The 18,317-nt window shown below is 41.6% G+C and overlaps 1 protein-coding gene across 6 annotated transcripts in view; it reads left to right on the top strand.

The window, feature by feature from the left end:
* The window catches only part of LOC144608558 (hamartin-like), a 46,577-nt gene that overhangs the window by 12,715 nt on the left and 15,545 nt on the right, over positions 1 to 18,317 (top strand). For 4 of the 6 annotated variants that reach the window (XM_078426506.1, XM_078426504.1, XM_078426503.1 and 1 more), the window contains exons 5-17: positions 762 to 906; positions 2,586 to 2,740; positions 3,482 to 3,555; positions 4,189 to 4,367; positions 4,937 to 5,052; positions 5,370 to 5,502; positions 6,399 to 6,511; positions 7,457 to 7,550; positions 8,038 to 8,142; positions 9,314 to 9,908; positions 10,487 to 10,534; positions 16,414 to 16,457; positions 17,557 to 17,723. In XM_078426506.1, coding sequence (XP_078282632.1) covers positions 762 to 906; positions 2,586 to 2,740; positions 3,482 to 3,555; positions 4,189 to 4,367; positions 4,937 to 5,052; positions 5,370 to 5,502; positions 6,399 to 6,511; positions 7,457 to 7,550; positions 8,038 to 8,142; positions 9,314 to 9,908; positions 10,487 to 10,534; positions 16,414 to 16,457; positions 17,557 to 17,723 — 1,968 coding nt within the window. The remainder of the gene's footprint in view (positions 1 to 761; positions 907 to 2,585; positions 2,741 to 3,481; positions 3,556 to 4,188; positions 4,368 to 4,936; positions 5,053 to 5,369; positions 5,503 to 6,398; positions 6,512 to 7,456; positions 7,551 to 8,037; positions 8,143 to 9,313; positions 9,909 to 10,486; positions 10,535 to 16,413; positions 16,458 to 17,556; positions 17,724 to 18,317) is intronic. The other 2 variants (XM_078426507.1, XM_078426508.1) reach the window with 2 other exon arrangements.

Raw genomic sequence — 18,317 nt, 5'->3', positions numbered from 1 at the left:
CTGATCCAAAACATTGTCTGTCCATTCCCTCCACAGATGCTGCCTGACCTGCTGAGTTCCTCCAGCACTTGTTTTGCTAATGAACAAGAAGCCTGGTTGAGTTATGCTAGGGTGTTTGGATAAATATTGGGCGGGGCATGGAAGACCTCTCTGGTCTTCAGAATCCACAAATGCGATTGACAGTACCTCCTGACACTGCACCATTCCTTTGTTACTGCATGAGAATGTCTGCCTGCATTGTGTACTGGAGTACATGAAGTGGGTCCTGTACCTGCAACCGTGTGCTTCTGAGTGCTGCCCATTGCGTTACAGCTGACGCATCAGATTTTGTGTATTTTAATGCTAGGGTTTCAGGGGAAAAAAGGCTTTTCTATGCCTGGTAAAGTCATGTGGTAAACTGGAATAATGTCTTCCAGAAAGCTGTTAAAGGTCAACACTCTTGGGGTTGGATTTATGGGGTATTATTATTAAACCCGTGGATTTATGAGGTATGATTATTAAACCCGTGGACTTTTGGGGTACGATTATTAAAGCATCTGGAATCATAAGCACACAGACTGGGTAAATACAAATCATCTATGATCTAATTAAGTGGACAGATCAAGCCAATGAGCAAGCTTCTGAATGCTAAAATGTGTACAGAAGCATTCTTTTAAAACTATTTTCATTGCCTCGGGTATTGAGGGACTTCATTCAAGTTTTGTTATACAATCTCTTAAATTTCTTACGGTCTGCCTTTGTTAATTTGATCTTCTCTACAGACGGACACGGAGGTTGTATTCCTGACTACTGGAGTTCTTGTATTAATCATCCTCCTGCCAATGATCCCGCAGGCTGGGAAGCAGTATCTCCTTGATTTCTTTGAAATTTTTGGTCGCTTGGCTGCCTGGAACCTGCGGAATCCAGGTATGCTGATGTAACACAAAGAGTGATGGGCTTGCACTTCTGCTTGAGGGATGTGGGAGTGTGGGTTATCAAACACCTTTTTTTCACCTTCTTTGGAAGACCTAGTAGACTTTTATTGCAATACTACTGTAACAAAATTCTTCTTTGAGCTAAGTTTAGTGAGCAGAATGGAGATTTAGGAGTTCGGACTCTAGTCAGTTGGTACGAGTATTTGAAATGGCAGTCTGATTTGTGTACTCCAGGTTAACTGATTTGGGGAAACTATGGGCAGTTTAGGAAGTTGGGAGATGGGGTGGCTTGATCTTTCCACTCTGGAAAGAAGAATGAATGAATGAATACGTTTATTGGCCAAGTATGTGCATATATAAAGAATGTGCCTTGGTGCACCGCTCACAAATGACAACACAAACATACAGTTAACAATTAAGAATAAAGCATAAACACATCAAAACAATAAGGATACAACATTACGGTCTAAACATGTGGGTGTAAATAAACCAGAGCAAAAATGAGACTACAGACTTTGGTTATTGAGTAGAACTACTACTCGTGGAAAAAAAGCTGTTTTTATGTCCGGCTGTGGCTGCTTTGACAGTCCGGAGTCGCCTTCCAGAGGGAAGTGCTTCCAGAGAGAATTTGAATTTGCAAGTCCCTTCATTGTTTTAGGATATCCAAACTGTTTTTTTGTGATGATCGCCCACCTGTCAGCAAATTTTAGTTTTCTAACATTGATAATGAGCAGACTTTATTTATTTTCATGATGCCAGTTGAGGGATAAATATTAGCTGGGAGAAATCCCCTGTATTAATGCAAAATGGTGGCTATGGGGTCTTTGGTTTACACAAAGGTGGCGTCTTATAATATAAATTCAAAATTATTCTAATCTATAACTTGGGTGTTAAGCCTCTATGCTTGGCGGTCCATATATTTTTGTAACAAGACAACATTTTGTAAAATGAGGAAATCTGAAATGCATGGGTGAAATACTGTTTCGAAAGGAACTGCCAATGCTGGTCTATTTTTTAATTAACTTTTAACTTTCTAACTTAATCTAACTTTTAATTTCAAGTTTTTGTGCATCTTGTGTGTTGTGACTGTCGGCAGACCAATTTCCCTCCGGGGATAAATAAAGTTTTATCGTATCATATACCGAAGATAGGCACAAAATGATGTTTTTAACTCTATGTGTCAGGCTGCATCTCAGACTGAAGGAGGGACCTGACCGAAAACGTCACCCACCCTTTTTCTCCAGTGATGCCGCCTGACCTGCTTAGTTACTCCAGCATTTTGTGTCTATCTTGGGTGAAATACTGGTTCCTCTCATTAGATCTGTGGGAGAAATAATTCATATTTTGGATGTATAATCCCAGTTCAGCAGCTTTCTGTACATTACATTTTTATCAACTACTTGCATTTGTTTCATTGATCACTCGTTGGAATAATGAAATTGATACAGAAGCACTTGACCCAAGTCTGTAATTAACAATGCCAGTCTATGAATGACAAATTGCTATTTAGCAAATTGATGCAAAGGGAATAAGGAAGCGTTCTGAAGTGCTTTTCTTTTTAATGAATAGAACTGAGGAAAACTTGGAAGTGCACCTCTAACGTTATCAATAGTTGATAATGTCAAGGGTTGAACTATCTCCTTTATCTAATTGTTTTTCTATTGTTTCCAGGCCAAGTTTCAGAGGTGTATCTGATCCATCTACATGCCAGTGTTTATGCGTTGTTTCACCGTCTCTATGGGATGTACCCGTGTAACTTTGTGTCTTACCTCCGCTCTCACTACAGTATGAAGGAAAATGTGGAGATTTTTGAGGAGGTGGTCAAGGTAAGAATAAGGACATTTGAAACAGATGGGGAGGTAAAATGTTTTTGATTTAACTGTGCATCTTGCTTAGTCACTTCACATGGGTACTGGTATGGGACTGGAGTTGAATTGATCAAACAGGATAAAGATGGTGGAAGGATTGACAATCGATGGTGAGATGGGGAAGGATGGTAAGCTGCATAAAAGACGAGTTGGATTTTCCGAGAATGGTAGGAGAGGGACTGGACTTGGGACGTGGAAGGTGAAGGCAGGCTCAGTTTGACATCTAACGGGTAAATTAAATGCCACTGTCCGCACTCTAGCTGTTACACAGCTTTGGTAGCGTGAACATGAAAGCAGTCAGCTTCAGAGTGGGTCAATGCATTTGAGGAGAGAACGATTTCTGTGTTTGGCACTAGTAGATGTATTTGTTAATTAAAAAGCAGTATTCTATACTGTGTGAAGCAACAAAAGATTCTTGATCAAAACACAAAGTGCTGGAAGAAATCGGCGGGTCAGACAGCATCTGTAGAGGGAATGGACAAGCGCTATTTTGGGTTGTGCTCCTTCTTCGGTCTGAAGAAGGTTGCCAACCGAAACACCGCGTTTCCACTCCATCCACAGATGCAGCCTGAGCCGCTGAGTTCCTCCAGCACATTATGTTTTGCTTGAGATTCGAGCATCTGCAGTTTGTTGTGCCTCTAATAGATTCTTCCTCAAATTGATAATAAACTTGCTACACTCCTAATGTCTTTGTTGTAGCCGATGCTGGAACACGTGCGAATCCACCCCGAGCTAGTGACTGGAACCAAGGACAATGAACTGGATCCTGTTAAGTAAGTGATTTATTTCAATCTTAACATTACAATCTTATCCCCACCCTTTCAGTTTTTGTTTTAACATGTATCAATTCAGAAAGTATTTAATCTTGGATGGGTTGATGCAATAGTTTCAAGTTGTGTGGAAATTGCAATCAGTAACAACGAGCTGTCGCTTTTTGGTTTAAAAGTCAGGTTTGCTGTCTTTTAGAGTGATTGATTACAATAAGTTTGTCCATTTATAATCTTATCAAAATGCAAGTTCTCCTGTGAGATAAGTTATCATTGAACTAGAACTCCATTTTTGCTTTTTACTTTCTCATTTTTAAAGAAAATGTATTTCTCTACCTTTTCATTTTACCTAAAGTGCTGCAGCTATTAAAGTAAAATTGCTAATTGAAATGAAACAATTTCAATGTGTCATTTAAGTATCTGCCAAGCAGCTTAGAGGACTGGAACCTAGTGCAATTACAGCATTATAGTGAAGCTGCAGTTATGAGAGTTTATTGGCGAGATGCCAGTTAAGCTTTCAATCCCACAACAGTTGAATGTGTCAGGCACGAGTTGAGGTAATATTTGTTCCTCTTAGTCTTACCTAATCAAATAGGATTAGTGGTGGTTAACGGTTCTGTTTCCTGTTCTGTTGCATAGATGGAAGAGATTTGAAACTCATGACATTGTTATAGAATGTGCCAAAGTTTCCCTCGACCCAAAAGAAGCATCCTGTGAGGAAGGTTATACAGTCATGCCGAAACATTTCTCTACACATAGCCACCACAAGCACACTGACCACAGCTCCAGCCCATTCTCAGATTCTCAGAGCAGCTTTGGTAAGTAAGGAATCTTTTAATTTCATGACATTGTACAGAAATTGCATGGAAATTGGCTGTCTGTCCAAATTAGTGATTGCTCTGCATGTGACCGGCAGCTCTATGGCAATTTTGTTTTGATATTCCTTTTACCTGCCAATCTCTCTATCTTAAATGTTGCAGGTGTCTCTGGTTCAGTCTGGTAATGCAGCCCCTTGTTCTATGAACATCTGCCCATATATCTCAGTCTTTATTCCTCATAACTTTAATACCTTTAAGACGTTATGTCAATCATTAGTGGCATTCAACAATATTTCAATATTTTGCCTTGTTCTCATATTGGATCGATCCAGGTCAAAAGAGGTCAAAGATTTTGTCCTTCGTGGACTCTGTAGTTTTTAAGTGCCTGAATTTCTCCGATAATGCTGAAGGCATATAAGGCTACAGACCAAATGTGGGCAAATGAGATTAGTAAAGATGGGTACATTGGTAATCACGGACATTGTGGACCGAGGGATCCGTTTCTGTTCTGTATGACTCTCTAATATTTTTTTACTGAGTTTAACATCCTGCTGTTGACTCCATTGCAGGCAGTGCATCTTCTACAACATACATCTCCAGAGACCCATTCTCCAGTCTCCCAGGATCTCAGTCACAGTACAGAACACCACCAACTTCACAACGCCTTCCTGCAGAAGGACTGCAGGTATGTTGAGTCCCCACTTGAATGCATGGCTGGTTTAGATGGAGCAAGTAACATTCGCACAACAAAAGCGCCAGGCATTGATCACTTAAGTATTTTGGTGACAAGCCTGGCATTGCCATCACCACTGTCAACATCCTGGGGAGTCATGATTGACCAGACACTAGGGTAAATACTTTCAGCAGAAGGAATGATGTGGTTACAGAAGGCATCTCATGATTGCTGCCTTGAGAGGTATTAAAGATGCATACTGACCTAGTGTGTGACATCCTGTTCCTAAAAATGAATTTTAAAACGTGTTTAATTTGTCTCCATTTTAGGACGTGTTCTGGAGCCCATCTTCAACTTGTGGGCTGTCCACTCCCCCCTCCTCAAGAGGACTTTCCCCAACAAGCCTTAATGAAACACCCCACAGTGCCTCTTCCCTAACTGTTAGAGTCCACAGTACACCTGGTATGTACATCACAGCTAATTCATGGTCCATGTAGGATCCTCTTGGCTCAATGTATATAAACAGTTTGGAAACTATGTCTGTGAGATCTTCTATTATGCTAAATGTACTCTGCAGGTGCAATTATTGTCAAACCGCTGATAACCCTGTAGTAATATAAATACATTAATGCAAATCTGCACAGACCCTTGTATATCTCTGTCAAAACTAGGAAATGTTGGAATTGAATCATATGCTCATAATTCACTTCCTTGGTCACAAGCAATCAGTGACTGTGGTTGATAAACATAAAACAGTACAGCACAGGAAAAGACCCTTCAACCCACAATGTCTGTGTGGAACATAATGCTAATTTAAACTCTTATCTGTTGCACATAAATCATGTCCCTCCATTCACTGTACATTTGTCTCTCTCGTCTTAAATCTATGCCCACTAGTATTTGATATTTGTATCCTAGGACAAAGATTCTGACTATTTTCCCTATCTTTACCTCTCATAATTTTATGTGCGTATCAGATCTCCCCTCAATCTCCGGTGTTCCAGCGAAACCAATCCAAGTCTGTCCAATCTCTCCCATTTCACTCTACCTCATAACATGTGACAATATTAAATCTAAACCTATGAACAGTGTCTTACCTTTTGCAGTTTGTTCTTGATTTAATCATGAATCTTAATGGTTGCTTTGTGTTTCTCTCCTTTAAATATAATGTTGAGCTCAACCACATTATAGTCACAGTCAGGAATTTTTCGGTATAAACTGCTTGTGTCTTCCAAAGCATGAAACTACAATTGGAGATTATAACAACGTCTCCTTTGCAGCATTTTTTTTTTTTCAAAGTGGGAGGACTGTGGAGTTGGAAGAGCAGTGAGCTAATTTTGACTTTTTTAAAAAAACAGTTGGTGGAAAAGGACAATCTACTGAAACACCAGCCATATCCCCTCCCCTGTCATGTCCTGCAGATGGGAATGAACTGTGCAGCAACGCGGCAACTGCAGCACCATCAAGAAAGGTAAAATTTGCTGGATGTTTATTTAAATGGTATAAATTTACAGTTGCAAAGAATTCACTTCATTTAGCATAGATACTGTTTGAGAGACACATAATACACTAGCCAGTCAGAATTTGTTTAATTCTGTCCGATTTTATAGTTTATGAAGTACAATGGTAGAGGGAAATGTGGTTTCTTTATATGACTTCCAAGAGATAAAGGTGGGAAAGAGGCAGGGAAATGTGAAGTATTTTGGTCAGAACAATAAGAGGCAGTATAAATCACAAAGCCCCACACTTAAAAATATGAGAACTGAGATCCAGCGATGTGTGTGTAAAGTTTAAGAGTTTTGAAGTGACAGGATCTTTGGATTTATAAATGGAGCCAAAGAGCAATAAGAACATGAAATCAAACTTCCAGGAAAGATGTACAAGGCTGCAAAATAAATGTAACAAAATGATTCCAGCTGCAATAGATTTGATGGATAATTTAGGTATAATATATTTGAGGTATAATATAGGTAGAGAACAACTGTTTACTCCTGGCATGATCAAGACCTAGATGACATGGAATGAAGGTGAATAATAAAAAAACAACCAGAAGCTTCATACAGCTAGTGGTTGGAGGCCTGAAGGTGCAGCCAATGGTAGTAGCGCGAGTGAATTCAATTGGAACATTGAAAAGGGAAGTGAATAAGTATCTGAAAGCAAAGTATGTGCCGAACTATGAGGAGAAGGGTGGGGAAGTGGCACAAGCTGGGTGGCTTTACATAGATGGTACGACTTAAATAGTTGAATGGCTCCTTCATGCCTCTCTCTGCTCCCTTGGTCATCTTTTAGGTATTAATTAGAATCTAAATGTTAACTGCAAAAATCCAATATGCTTAAAACATTCCACTTTTGACATATTGGTATAATGTTCCTCCAGACCAACAGTGGCGCAACATCATCTGTATTTTTATTGCAGGATGGGAAAACTGAGAGTTTAAAGCCACTAAAGAGACAGAGTCATGTGGCAAGTGATGATAAGGGAGCAGCTGACAGTCCATGTGAGTGGAAAGGTCTGCATTGTGTATATAACCAAGTGCTTGTCCCATTGAGTTGTTTCCAGTTTATAGATGAATGAATTCACGACATGAGTAGAAAGATAATTTGTACTTTATTTCATGGAATTCTATTACACTGAGAGTGCAAGTAGATTATTCATTTTGACTGCAAGTGTTTATCTTCCATACTAGCCTCTTCTCAATCTTTCTTTTACCCAAGAGCCACAAGTAGCTTGCGTTTCTTTCTAGTTATGCCAGAACTGCTAAAATGGTTATGGCATAGGATCAACACGAGGTTCTTGTGCATCGTGGAGTAAATAAAATGTAGGATTCGTGTAAATGGGTGTTTAATGGTCAGTGCGGGTGCAGTTGTCTGAAGGGCCTGTTTCCGCAATGCCTCTAAGTGTGTTTGAATTGACAAATATATATTTTTTGTCGGTCTTGGGATCACCATCTAATTGGTGGTATTTTGTTTTACTTTCACTGCATCTTCTATATTCAGGTTTGGAGAATGAGAATGCCAAAACAGTATCTTTGAGAGAGCTATCAGAGGTTATAAAAGGATTGAATCTACAAGAGGAAGGAACAGAAAAGGAAAATGAAGAAGGTATGTCTTGTTTACCAGCAGCAGTAAACAAGTATTGAAATCCATTGACATGTAGCATTAATGGTCTTTTTTACTTTTTACTTTTCCACCATAAACGTCAGTCTGCTTTTTGTTCCAGTGTAGAATTCCATCACTTTCCAAGTATTCTTACAATGTCCATGAGAATGTAATGTAATTGAGCATAAGTGCGAATATCCCCTATGGCCAGAAACTTTGACATGGACTTTGTGGGCCAGATAGACTGTTCCTATGTTTCAAGTTTCTACATTTTTATGGTATCTGCATTTGATGTGTAACTTATATCTAATGGAGATTCTGAAAATGATGAGTAGTTTGTAATATGTTTAACCTGAGAGCCTGCATATTGGGAAACCACGATGGGAAAAGAGGCCCACAGTTAAGGATGTTAGGAGAGGTGATTAAATGAATTTCAGGTATAAATTCCCCATGTAACAGGAAACAGGAGGTTAAACGTTGATCAATGGTGAATTGCTTCAAAGGTGTAAAATCCACATGTAATCATGTTTTAGTTTTAGAAATACAGCACAGAAACAGGCCCTTCGGCCCACTGAGTCCACACCGACTAGCGATCCCCGCACATTAACACTATCCTACTAGGAACAATTTACACTCATACCAAGTATACAACTGAATAAACTTTGAATAAACCGACTAGTTTGAGAAACTCAGCACTGTTCTACCTGTCAGCTCCTATCTGAGCTGTAATTAAGAGGATCAACTGGGCCCCACATGAAGCCAGATTCAGGGTACAGGTTAAACATAAAATTCCCTCCAACATAGACAAATACAGAAGTGCAACATTCTAGGCTGTTTTAACATTGAACTCGGAAATCCCCTCCCTAACCCTTCAACCTCTCCATCCTTCCCTCCATTAAGAGCCTCCTTTACACTTTGTTGATTTCGCCAAGATTTTAATTGTCTTGTCGTATTCCGTATGCATAGCTTAAAGGAATTTGAGGTCTAAAAATTCAGTGACTGTATGAAATCTTTATTGTTATAACGCATTTAATCCAGGTGGCTATTGTTGCTGATTAATTAAAAGTATGAATGTTTAAAAAAAAGTTCATTTTGGAGAGGAGGATAAAAGAATAGTTTAAATAAAGCTGTGCTAAAAGTTAGTAGATAAAGGGTATATTTTTATCTTTAACAGCTGCTATTGCTGATGAGCTTTCTGAAATTACATCCTTGGATCTGCAGTCTTTGGTTTTTCGGGGGGGATTTGACTCTCCTTTTCAACACACAACTGAAATGCTTACTGGCACTCAGACTAAGCGTGAGCAAGAATTGTCCCATTCTACTACTGAGCAGGGATTGCACACTGAGCCCCACCAAAGGCCACCAACAATTGGTAAAGCACTGGAGCCTCGCAGGCAAGAGCAGTGCTCTGTCAAAAAGGGGTTTATGCCCATTGAGAAACCAACCGAGAACTGTTCGGGAAACATTAAACAGGAGATGGTCAGAGCTGGATCAATATCATTGGAACTTTTTACACCCAGTCCCCTGTTTAAGGTGCAGGCATTGAGACCTCCTCCTCTTGGCACTGGGCATCCGTTCCCTTATGAACACCTTTTTGAAATGGCCTTGCCCAAAGCAGCAAGTCTTTTCATCAAGCAGAAAACGACTGAGCTGCAAAAGCTAGCAGGCAAGCAATTGGAGGATCCATCGTCTTCATTGATCTCGCCTCTTGATGTGCTGGACAAGCTGATTCAGCAAGGAGGAGATGCACATGTGAAGGAGCTTAGCAGGTAAGACGGAAAAAAAAAGCTGTGACTCCCATTGCAGTATTGAAGAATTGTTCCACTGTGGCAATGCCACCTTTCTGATGCAACATTAGCCTGAGGCCATGTGGCCTCTTGTGTAGATTCAAAGATCCCAGAGAATTATTTTAAAGAGTAATATTTATCCTTCACCCAACATTACTGCAACGTACTGTTGAATATGCTCAATAAGTACAATGTCTTGATTGCATAAGGGTACAAATTTATTGTATTGCAGAAAAAGCTAAAAGTATTTCTTAGTTGTTCTGAGATTGATTTTCTTTCCCCAATTTGATGGCAAAATGCATGGGTACTGTTAATGATTACAAACTGTATAGATTTTTCATTTCATAGCTTTCTTTGTTGATTCAGCACTTTAAATTTGAAGATGGGGCCAAAGTTACTTTCATATATTCCAGTCATGGAACCAATGAGTTAGATTTGGGCAGGTCTTGCAGTCATTTGGATGGCTTGGCATAATTTCAGCTGTGAAATGTCAGGAGGTGTATTGTTTGTTAATGTGGGCAAGGTAACTGATGGAAGTGCCTCCACCATGTTTATTTTAGAGTTTACCCTGTGCAGCCTGAGTTCCACAATCAAAGAATATTGGTCAGGTAAGTTCAGAATTCTACAGTCATATCATTAATAACCACCAATTAAACTCCGATAAATAATTGATAATGGAGCATTTCTAACTCGTGTGGTGCTTGCTTTGGTTAATTTGTCTGATTCATCTGGTAGTCTCGATTTCTTCAGTTGCATATTATACGTAACTTTGGCTGCAGAATGAAAACTGATTTGCTTTTTTAATTGGCTTTCTCTGAACATGGGAATTTAAAAATATTTTTGTCAATTTTTTTATAGATTAGCTGATTGGAAATGGAGGTGAAGTTTTCAGGATCATATCTAACCAGAGCTAATGACCATAACACTTCTCAACACACTGAGTTCTTACCAAGTGCTATTTGGTCTATTGGGCAGGCACATTAAATCCAAATAATCAATCACTGAATAGTCTATGACAGCGGGACCAGGCAATCAGTGTTTTTTTTTCTCTTTCCTAGCATTCGCATTCACACCATAGTTGTCTGTCCTATATTTAATGTTGGAATATTTATTTCTGCTGTCAGAGCAACAGTGCTAAAACTTTGATAGAAGTCCGTCTGGATACTCATGATCTGGCCCACATTGCCCAACCAATCCTTCAAAAGTTAATGCCAAAAGCACCAAAAGGAGAATAGAATTGCCTTTTGCAATCTATCTCTGTTAGTGTGCAAGAACAGATGTTGACTACCAGTTATTGTACAGAGTTGATTAAACTTGGGTATCATCCTTTGTAAATTCAGAAATCCAAGGTGGGATGAGGCGATGTTCAGTCTCGTATTCATATCTGTCCACCGGCAGCCTATACTAGAAACAAATACGTTTTATAAACATTTTTCGAGAACCCTGAGAATCAGTGCCATCAAGAAGTATTCCTACCAGTTGGCACTTTATAATTGTTCATTGTAATGGGGGAGCACCAGAGAATATCAGTCGACCATCTCTACCAGGGTACAATGGATTTGACTCTCTCCGCCCACCCCTCCCCCCCTCTGTTTTTGTAATTATTTTTAATTGAGCACCATATCAGCATGTGAACTAATCAAACTTTTATGTGAAGCATTAAAACCCCAATGGAAAAATAACTACATATGCAAATTGCGGTGCTGTATAATGTATGTTTATAGTGTTTACAGTGCAATATTGGGCTACCTGACATTTGTAACCCATGCAAAACTCTCCTCATAATCAAATCTAATGCTGTGTGTGTTTTCATTGGTAACTTCATAGTTGTATGTTTAGAATCCTGGTGCAATCCTGGAAATATTAAGACGCTTTCTCGTTCCTGCTCGCCGGACCTGGAACATCTAACTGTCTCATGCCGACCATTCTACCTAACCCGGGAGTTCAGCTCGGTGATCATCACAGCCGTCTATATCCCACCACATGCGGACACCGACGTGGCACTGTCCACCCTACACGATGTGTTGTGTCGACACCAAAACAAGAACCCTGATGCAGCTGTGCTGGTGGCTGGAGACTTCAATAGGGGAAATCTCAAAAAGGTCATGCCCAACTTCTACCAACACATCACGTGTGTCACCAGGGGGGAAAGAACTTTGGACCACTGCTACACGCCGTTCAGGAAAGGCTACAAGGCCGTTTCTCTCCCTCCTTTTGGGAAATCTGACCACGCTGCCATTTTCCTGCTGCCGGAGTACAAACAACGGATAGTACGGGAAGCGACAGTGACGAGGGACGTAAAGCGGTGGGCTGACCATTCAGAGGCCATGCTGCAGGATGCACTGAGCGAAGTCGACTGGAACATGTTCCAAGCAAGTTCCAGAGACATAAATGAGTTTGCGGAAGCGGTTACGGACTTCATTGCCACAATAGCCGATACCATCATCCCCACGGTAAGGGTCAGTATCTTCCCTAACCAAAAACCCTGGGTGGACAGGTCTATTCGCGTGGCCTTGAATGCTCGCACCGCTGCTTACAACTCCGGTCTGGCATCCGGCAACATGGACGACTACAAGGGAGAGTCCTACCAACTGCGAAGGGCAGTGAAGGATGCAAAAAGGAGGTACCGGGACAAGATGGAGTCACAGATGGAGTAGCAGGACACCAGGCGCCTTTGGCAGGGGCTACGGACTATAACTAGCTACAGGTCCAGCACCCCCTCAACCGGAAGTGCCGGCTCCTCCTTAGCTGATGACCTGAACTATTTTTATGCACGGTTTGAGACGGGTAACACCGCCAGCTCGCCGTCTAAAAACAGCACCGAAGGGGCGCTGGCTAGCGAGGCTGGAGGGGGATCCACCGCCGGGGATGTGCACACATTCTCGGTGTCCGAGCATGAGGTGAGGTGGGCTCTGACGCGTGTGAACACGAGGAAAGCTGGAGGCCCAGATGGTATATCTGGACGAGTACTAAAGTCTTGTGCTACTCAGCTTGCTCCAGTGCTCACCACAATATTCAACCTCTCCTTGGCAAAGTCCGTGGTCCCTGCATGCTTCAAAAGATCCATCATTGTACCGCTGCCAAAGAATGCCTCTCCAGCGTGTTTAAATGACTACCGACCGGTGGCCCTCACCTCGGTTGTCATGAAATGCTTTGAGAGGCTAGTCAAGAAGCACATCTGCGCCCTCCTTCCTCGCAACATGGACCCACTACAGTTCGCATACCGTCCGAACAGGTCCACGGATGATGCGGTCTCCCAGGTTCTACACATCTGGACAGCCAGGGGGGCTATGTGAGGATGCTGTTCATTGACTTTAGTTCAGCATTCAACACAATAGTCCCCAGCAGACTGGTTGAGAAGCTGCTGGAACTGGGGCTTAGCACCCCTCTGTGTGCCTGGGTCCTGGACTTTCTCACTGCCAGGCCCCAAGTGGTCAGGATGGGGGAACACACATCTAGCTCCCTCACCCTGAACATAGGATCCCCCAGGGCTGTGTCCTTAGCCCCCTACTGTACTCCCTGTACACACATGACTGGGGCCAGGTTCAGCTCAAACTCCATCATCAAGTTTGCTGATGACACTGTGGTGGTGGGCCGGATCTCCAACAACGATGAGAAGGCCTACCGGGAGGAGGTGGCTGATCTGGCACTCTGGTGTCAGGACAATAGCCTCCTCTTGAATGTCACTAAAACAAAGGAGCTGATTGTGGACTTCAGAAGGGCTAAATATCCAAGGACTTACACGCCACTGGAGATAAATGGGTCTATTGTGGATAGGGTGAGCAGTTTTAAATACTTGGGAGTCCGCATCGCAGAGGATCTGACGTGGGCAACGCACATTGCCGCACTGGTGGGTAAGGCTAAGCAGCGCCTTTACCACCTTAGACAACTGAGGAAATTCAGAGTGTCTCTGAGGATCCTTCATTGCTTCTACTCTGGGGCTGTAGAGAGCATCCTGTCCGGCAACATTACAGTCTGGTTTGGGAACAGCTCTGCCCAGGACAGGATGGCCCTGCAGAGAGTAGTGCGTTCGGCAGAACGCACCATGGGAACTACACTCGTCCCCCTGCAGGACCTATACATCAGGAGGTGCAGATCCAGAGCAAGCAAGATCATGAGGGACCCCTGCCACCCCAATAACGGACTGTTCCAGATGCTACGATCAGGCAAACGCCTCCGCTGTCAAGCTGTGAAAACGGAGAGGATGAGACGGAGCTTCTTCCCACAGGCCATCAGGACTGTCAACTTTTATAACCCCAGAGACTAAATTTTTGTCGACACTAATAGTAACTTATTAACTTTATTTATATGCTGTAACTGTAATTCTTTTTGTGCACAACCCGCAGGCATTGCCACTTTCATTTCACTGCACATCGTGTATGTGTATGTGACAAATAAATTTGACTTGACTTGACTTGACTTGACTTGACTTGAGAATAGTGTTGTCTCCAAGCTAATGTTTACTCGATATTGCTGGGTGCCCAAGATGGAAGTTGCATCCATGTGCTCCAGGTAGTGTAAGAAAATAACTGCAGATGCGGGTACAAATCGAAGGTATTTATTCACAAAATGCTGGAGTAACTCAGCAGGTCAGGCAGCATCTCAGGAGAGAAGGAATGGGTGACATTTCGGGTCGAGACCTTCAGACTGATGTCAGGGGGGCGGGACAAAGGAAGGATATAGGTGGAGACAGGAAGACGGTGGGAGATCGGGGGAGGGGAAGAGAGGGACAGAGGAACTATCTAAAGTTGGAGAAGTCAATGTTCATACCACTGGGCTGCAAGCTGCCCAGGCGAAATATGAGGTGCTGTTCCTCCAATTTCCGGTGGGCCTCACTATGGCACTGAAGGAGGCCCATGACAGAAAGGTCAGACTGGGAGGGGGAGTTGAAGTGCTCAGCCACCGGGAGATCAGGTTGGTTAAGGTGGACTGAGCGAAGGTGTTGAGCGAAGCAATCGCCGAGCCTGCGTTTGGTTTCGCCGATGTAAAGAAGTTGACATCTAGATCAGCGGATGCAATAGATGAGGTTTGTATTTGCTGTTGCAATTTTCAATATTTTCCTTGCTTTGTACTTGAAACTTTGAATTGGTCTTGTGTGCGAGGGGGAAAAAAGCTCTTTTATTGCCTAGTTATATACCCAGTGTTGATCTACTTTTTATCCAGAACAAAATGGAATTGCCTCTGATGGAATCGGAAGCTGCTTTTAAGTTTGGTCGGTTAATTCAGGGCAGAATCCTCGAAACATCATTTAATTTTCTATCTCGCCTGTACTCTGATTCGTCGGAACTTCCACTTTGGACATCCTGTGGTTTTTAATACAAGCACTGATGGCCCTTCTACACACCAAAATTTAACCAACTATGTTTGTTTTTAATATGTATGACGGAACTGCAGGTGCTGGTTTAAACCAAAGGTAGACACAATGCTGGGGTAACTCAGCAGGACAGACAGCATCTCTGGAGTTATCTCCATGATCTATGGAGATCATGAAGCATCTCCTTTTCTCCAGAGATGCTGCCTGTCCCGCTGATTTACTCCAGCATTTTGTGTCTATCTTAAGTTTGTTTTTAATTTGACTTGCCTTTTTATTTTGAGCTAGTACTTATTAAATGTATCTAAATTCTTTGCTTCAGTTGTCTACATGTGTAGAAGTCTTTGCTGATGTTTTTCTTTTATTATGAAAAGCTGAATTGCCCCTTTTTGAAGGTGAAGTCCATTTAGTGAATTATTTTCTTTGGTTCTCTTTGCAACCAAGTTTCCCAATAATTTATGCACAGAAAGAAACATCAGCAAATAAGATGTGGCATTTTGTTTAGGGTTGTTGGAGATATTAGTGTAAGTTTACTGTGTGGAATATCAGGCCTCTCTTTTTGACTTCATAAACGCTCCAGCCTTTGGTACTGTAGTGAAATGTTAGCTGAGAGTTTTGCCTTTGGCCAAGACGTTCGCTACCAAGGGGCTTGCACTGCATTCCTCTGCATGGTCAATGTAATCCCAGCCCAACTGGTTCCTGCTTTCACTATCCCATTAATCACAGATAATCATTTGTACAACTTTGCACGTATTGCCTTTCTTTTTTCCTGCTGATTCTTGATGAGATTTGGTTCTACGCTGAAGCAACCTATTAATATGTAACTCAAATCATTCTTCATGTGCGCTCTAATGTGATGTGAATGAAATACTCAGCTACTGAGGACCTTCTGATTTGGGTGCAGTCATATTTACAATGATCATCTCCTTTCTGAGCAGAAGCTCCACTCAGATGATAAGAAGGAGACATGAAGAAAAAGCGTGAGATTCTGAAACTTAGCAAAATTGATTAATTTGCCTTATTTCACTATTCAAGTGGAAACGCAGTCCATTATCGATATTATTTCACTGTCATTGTAATAACTTTGTGTAAATTGAAAACATTTAATTGGTAAAATGATTAACTAGTTCTGTTTGATATCAATTTCTTACTGTTGTTTCCCTGTATCAATTTTAGATTGCCTCTGCCCAGCAAATCTGCAGACTGGACTCACTTTGGAGGTATGTGTTACATATTATTGATACCTCTCCAATTACCGTGAGTGAAGCTGAGAAACAAACCTGCAAATGATGCAGCATCGGGTATGAGCTGTAGTTTAATGCAAGTGGTTCTGTCAATCAGATATATTACAATCAGACATAAATGTACAACATTATGCTCATCGTTTCTTGATACATGCTGGTTTTTAAGTGCTTTACAAAAAATAGGTGGCCATGGATGTGTTTTTCTTTGCAGATTTCATGGGGTTTTTTAGGTTTAATCCCCACATACGTTGCCAGTGATTTTGTTGCTCCCCAATTGAACTATTCCTTCCTTTAATCTTGTACTGAACCTGTTTCTATAAAATTCTGCAATCGAGATAGATACTTTATTGTCACATGTACCGTGAAGGTACAGTGAATTTTTTAGTATTTGCATAGACAGTACACAAAAGAGTCTCCACAAGGTGCAGACAAAGTTATAAAGTACCCTAAAATATTGTTGGTCCCTTCTTCGTTTCCCTCCCCCCCCTCCCCCCACCCCTCCCCCCCCCCCCCCCCCCCCACCACCACCACCACCACCACCACCACCACCACAACAACAGGTCTGTATTCTAACTTTCATCCAGTTCTGTTGACCATTGTCACACATTTTGCTTGCTTAGCCCTTGGTTCCTGTTTTTTGGCAACTAATTTTAAATTTTGACCCTGTGTTCCAATTTCTCCATGGCTCATTCTACGTATCTTCTGCTTTCTTTTCATCAAACATCTGTACTATTGATCCTAGGTTCTGCCACCACTAATGAGCCACACACTCTTGCTAATCAACTCATTCAATTTTGGTCAATGGCAAATGTTCCTTCAGCTGTCTCACCTGTTGTAAATTTATGACTCAATATTTAACATTTTTATTCTACATTCCATTTCTTTTTAACCATGCAAAGGATGCGGTGTGAGTGCAAATTGCTTACAGCCGCCATGGAGTGAGCAATTGGTTCTTGTTTTGGGGGTGGGTGACGCATAAAGCCAGATGCAATAGTCATTGATACAGTTTGGCAAGTCCTTTCAAAGCTAGTTGTAGCTTTTATTTTTAAAAATAAAGTAATTCTTTTGATCTCAGGTTCTGCTCCCATGGATGAGCTGCACACTCTGAGGAATCAACTCGTTCTACTGCACAACCAATTACTTTATGAACGTTACAAGCGAGAACAACATGCTCTTCGGAATCGACGTTTGCTGCGCAAAATTCTCAAGGCAACTGCACTGGAGGAACAAAATTTAGCCATGGTGAGGTTTTAAAACTGTCACAGCTACATAGCTCATGTTTAATAAACGTCTCTTTTATGCATTCGATATGTATGAAGGTTCAGTTATAACGTTCGCTTTTCCTTTTTTATACTTTTCTCTTCCATTTGATTGGTTGCGCAGTCAACCTGAAAGGTATTTTCTAACCTCTTAAATGTTTACATGGAAGGAGGCCATTCAGCCTATTTGCGTCCTCTGAGGGAGCAATTCCATTTGTCCCATTCCTTCTCTGGTTATTTTCCAGTACCTTTGCAACTTATTCTCTCACTCATGCCCACCAACTTCACTTTGATTATTCCCTAAGGGGTAATTGCTGTAAATAACTGACACACCAATACATCTGTGGTATGTGGTTGGCAAACAAGAGCACTTGGAGTGAAACCTATGCAGCCATTGGAGAGAATGTGTAAACTCTGCAGAAGTTGCACCCAAGGCCAAGTCTCTGAAGCTGTGAGGCAATAGTACCAGTTGCTATGCAAACTGTCCACCAAACTGCATATAAGAGATCAGAGCATCCTAGATGTTCTCCCACTTCTATCAATTTTCTTCTAAAATCAACATTTAAGTCAACATTTA

This window comes from Rhinoraja longicauda, chromosome 31, assembly GCF_053455715.1.
Source record: "Rhinoraja longicauda isolate Sanriku21f chromosome 31, sRhiLon1.1, whole genome shotgun sequence".
Classification (NCBI taxonomy): domain Eukaryota; kingdom Metazoa; phylum Chordata; class Chondrichthyes; order Rajiformes; family Arhynchobatidae; genus Rhinoraja; species Rhinoraja longicauda.
The sequence above is the reverse complement of the archived record's forward strand: the minus strand, read 5'-3'. Positions and strand labels throughout refer to the sequence as shown.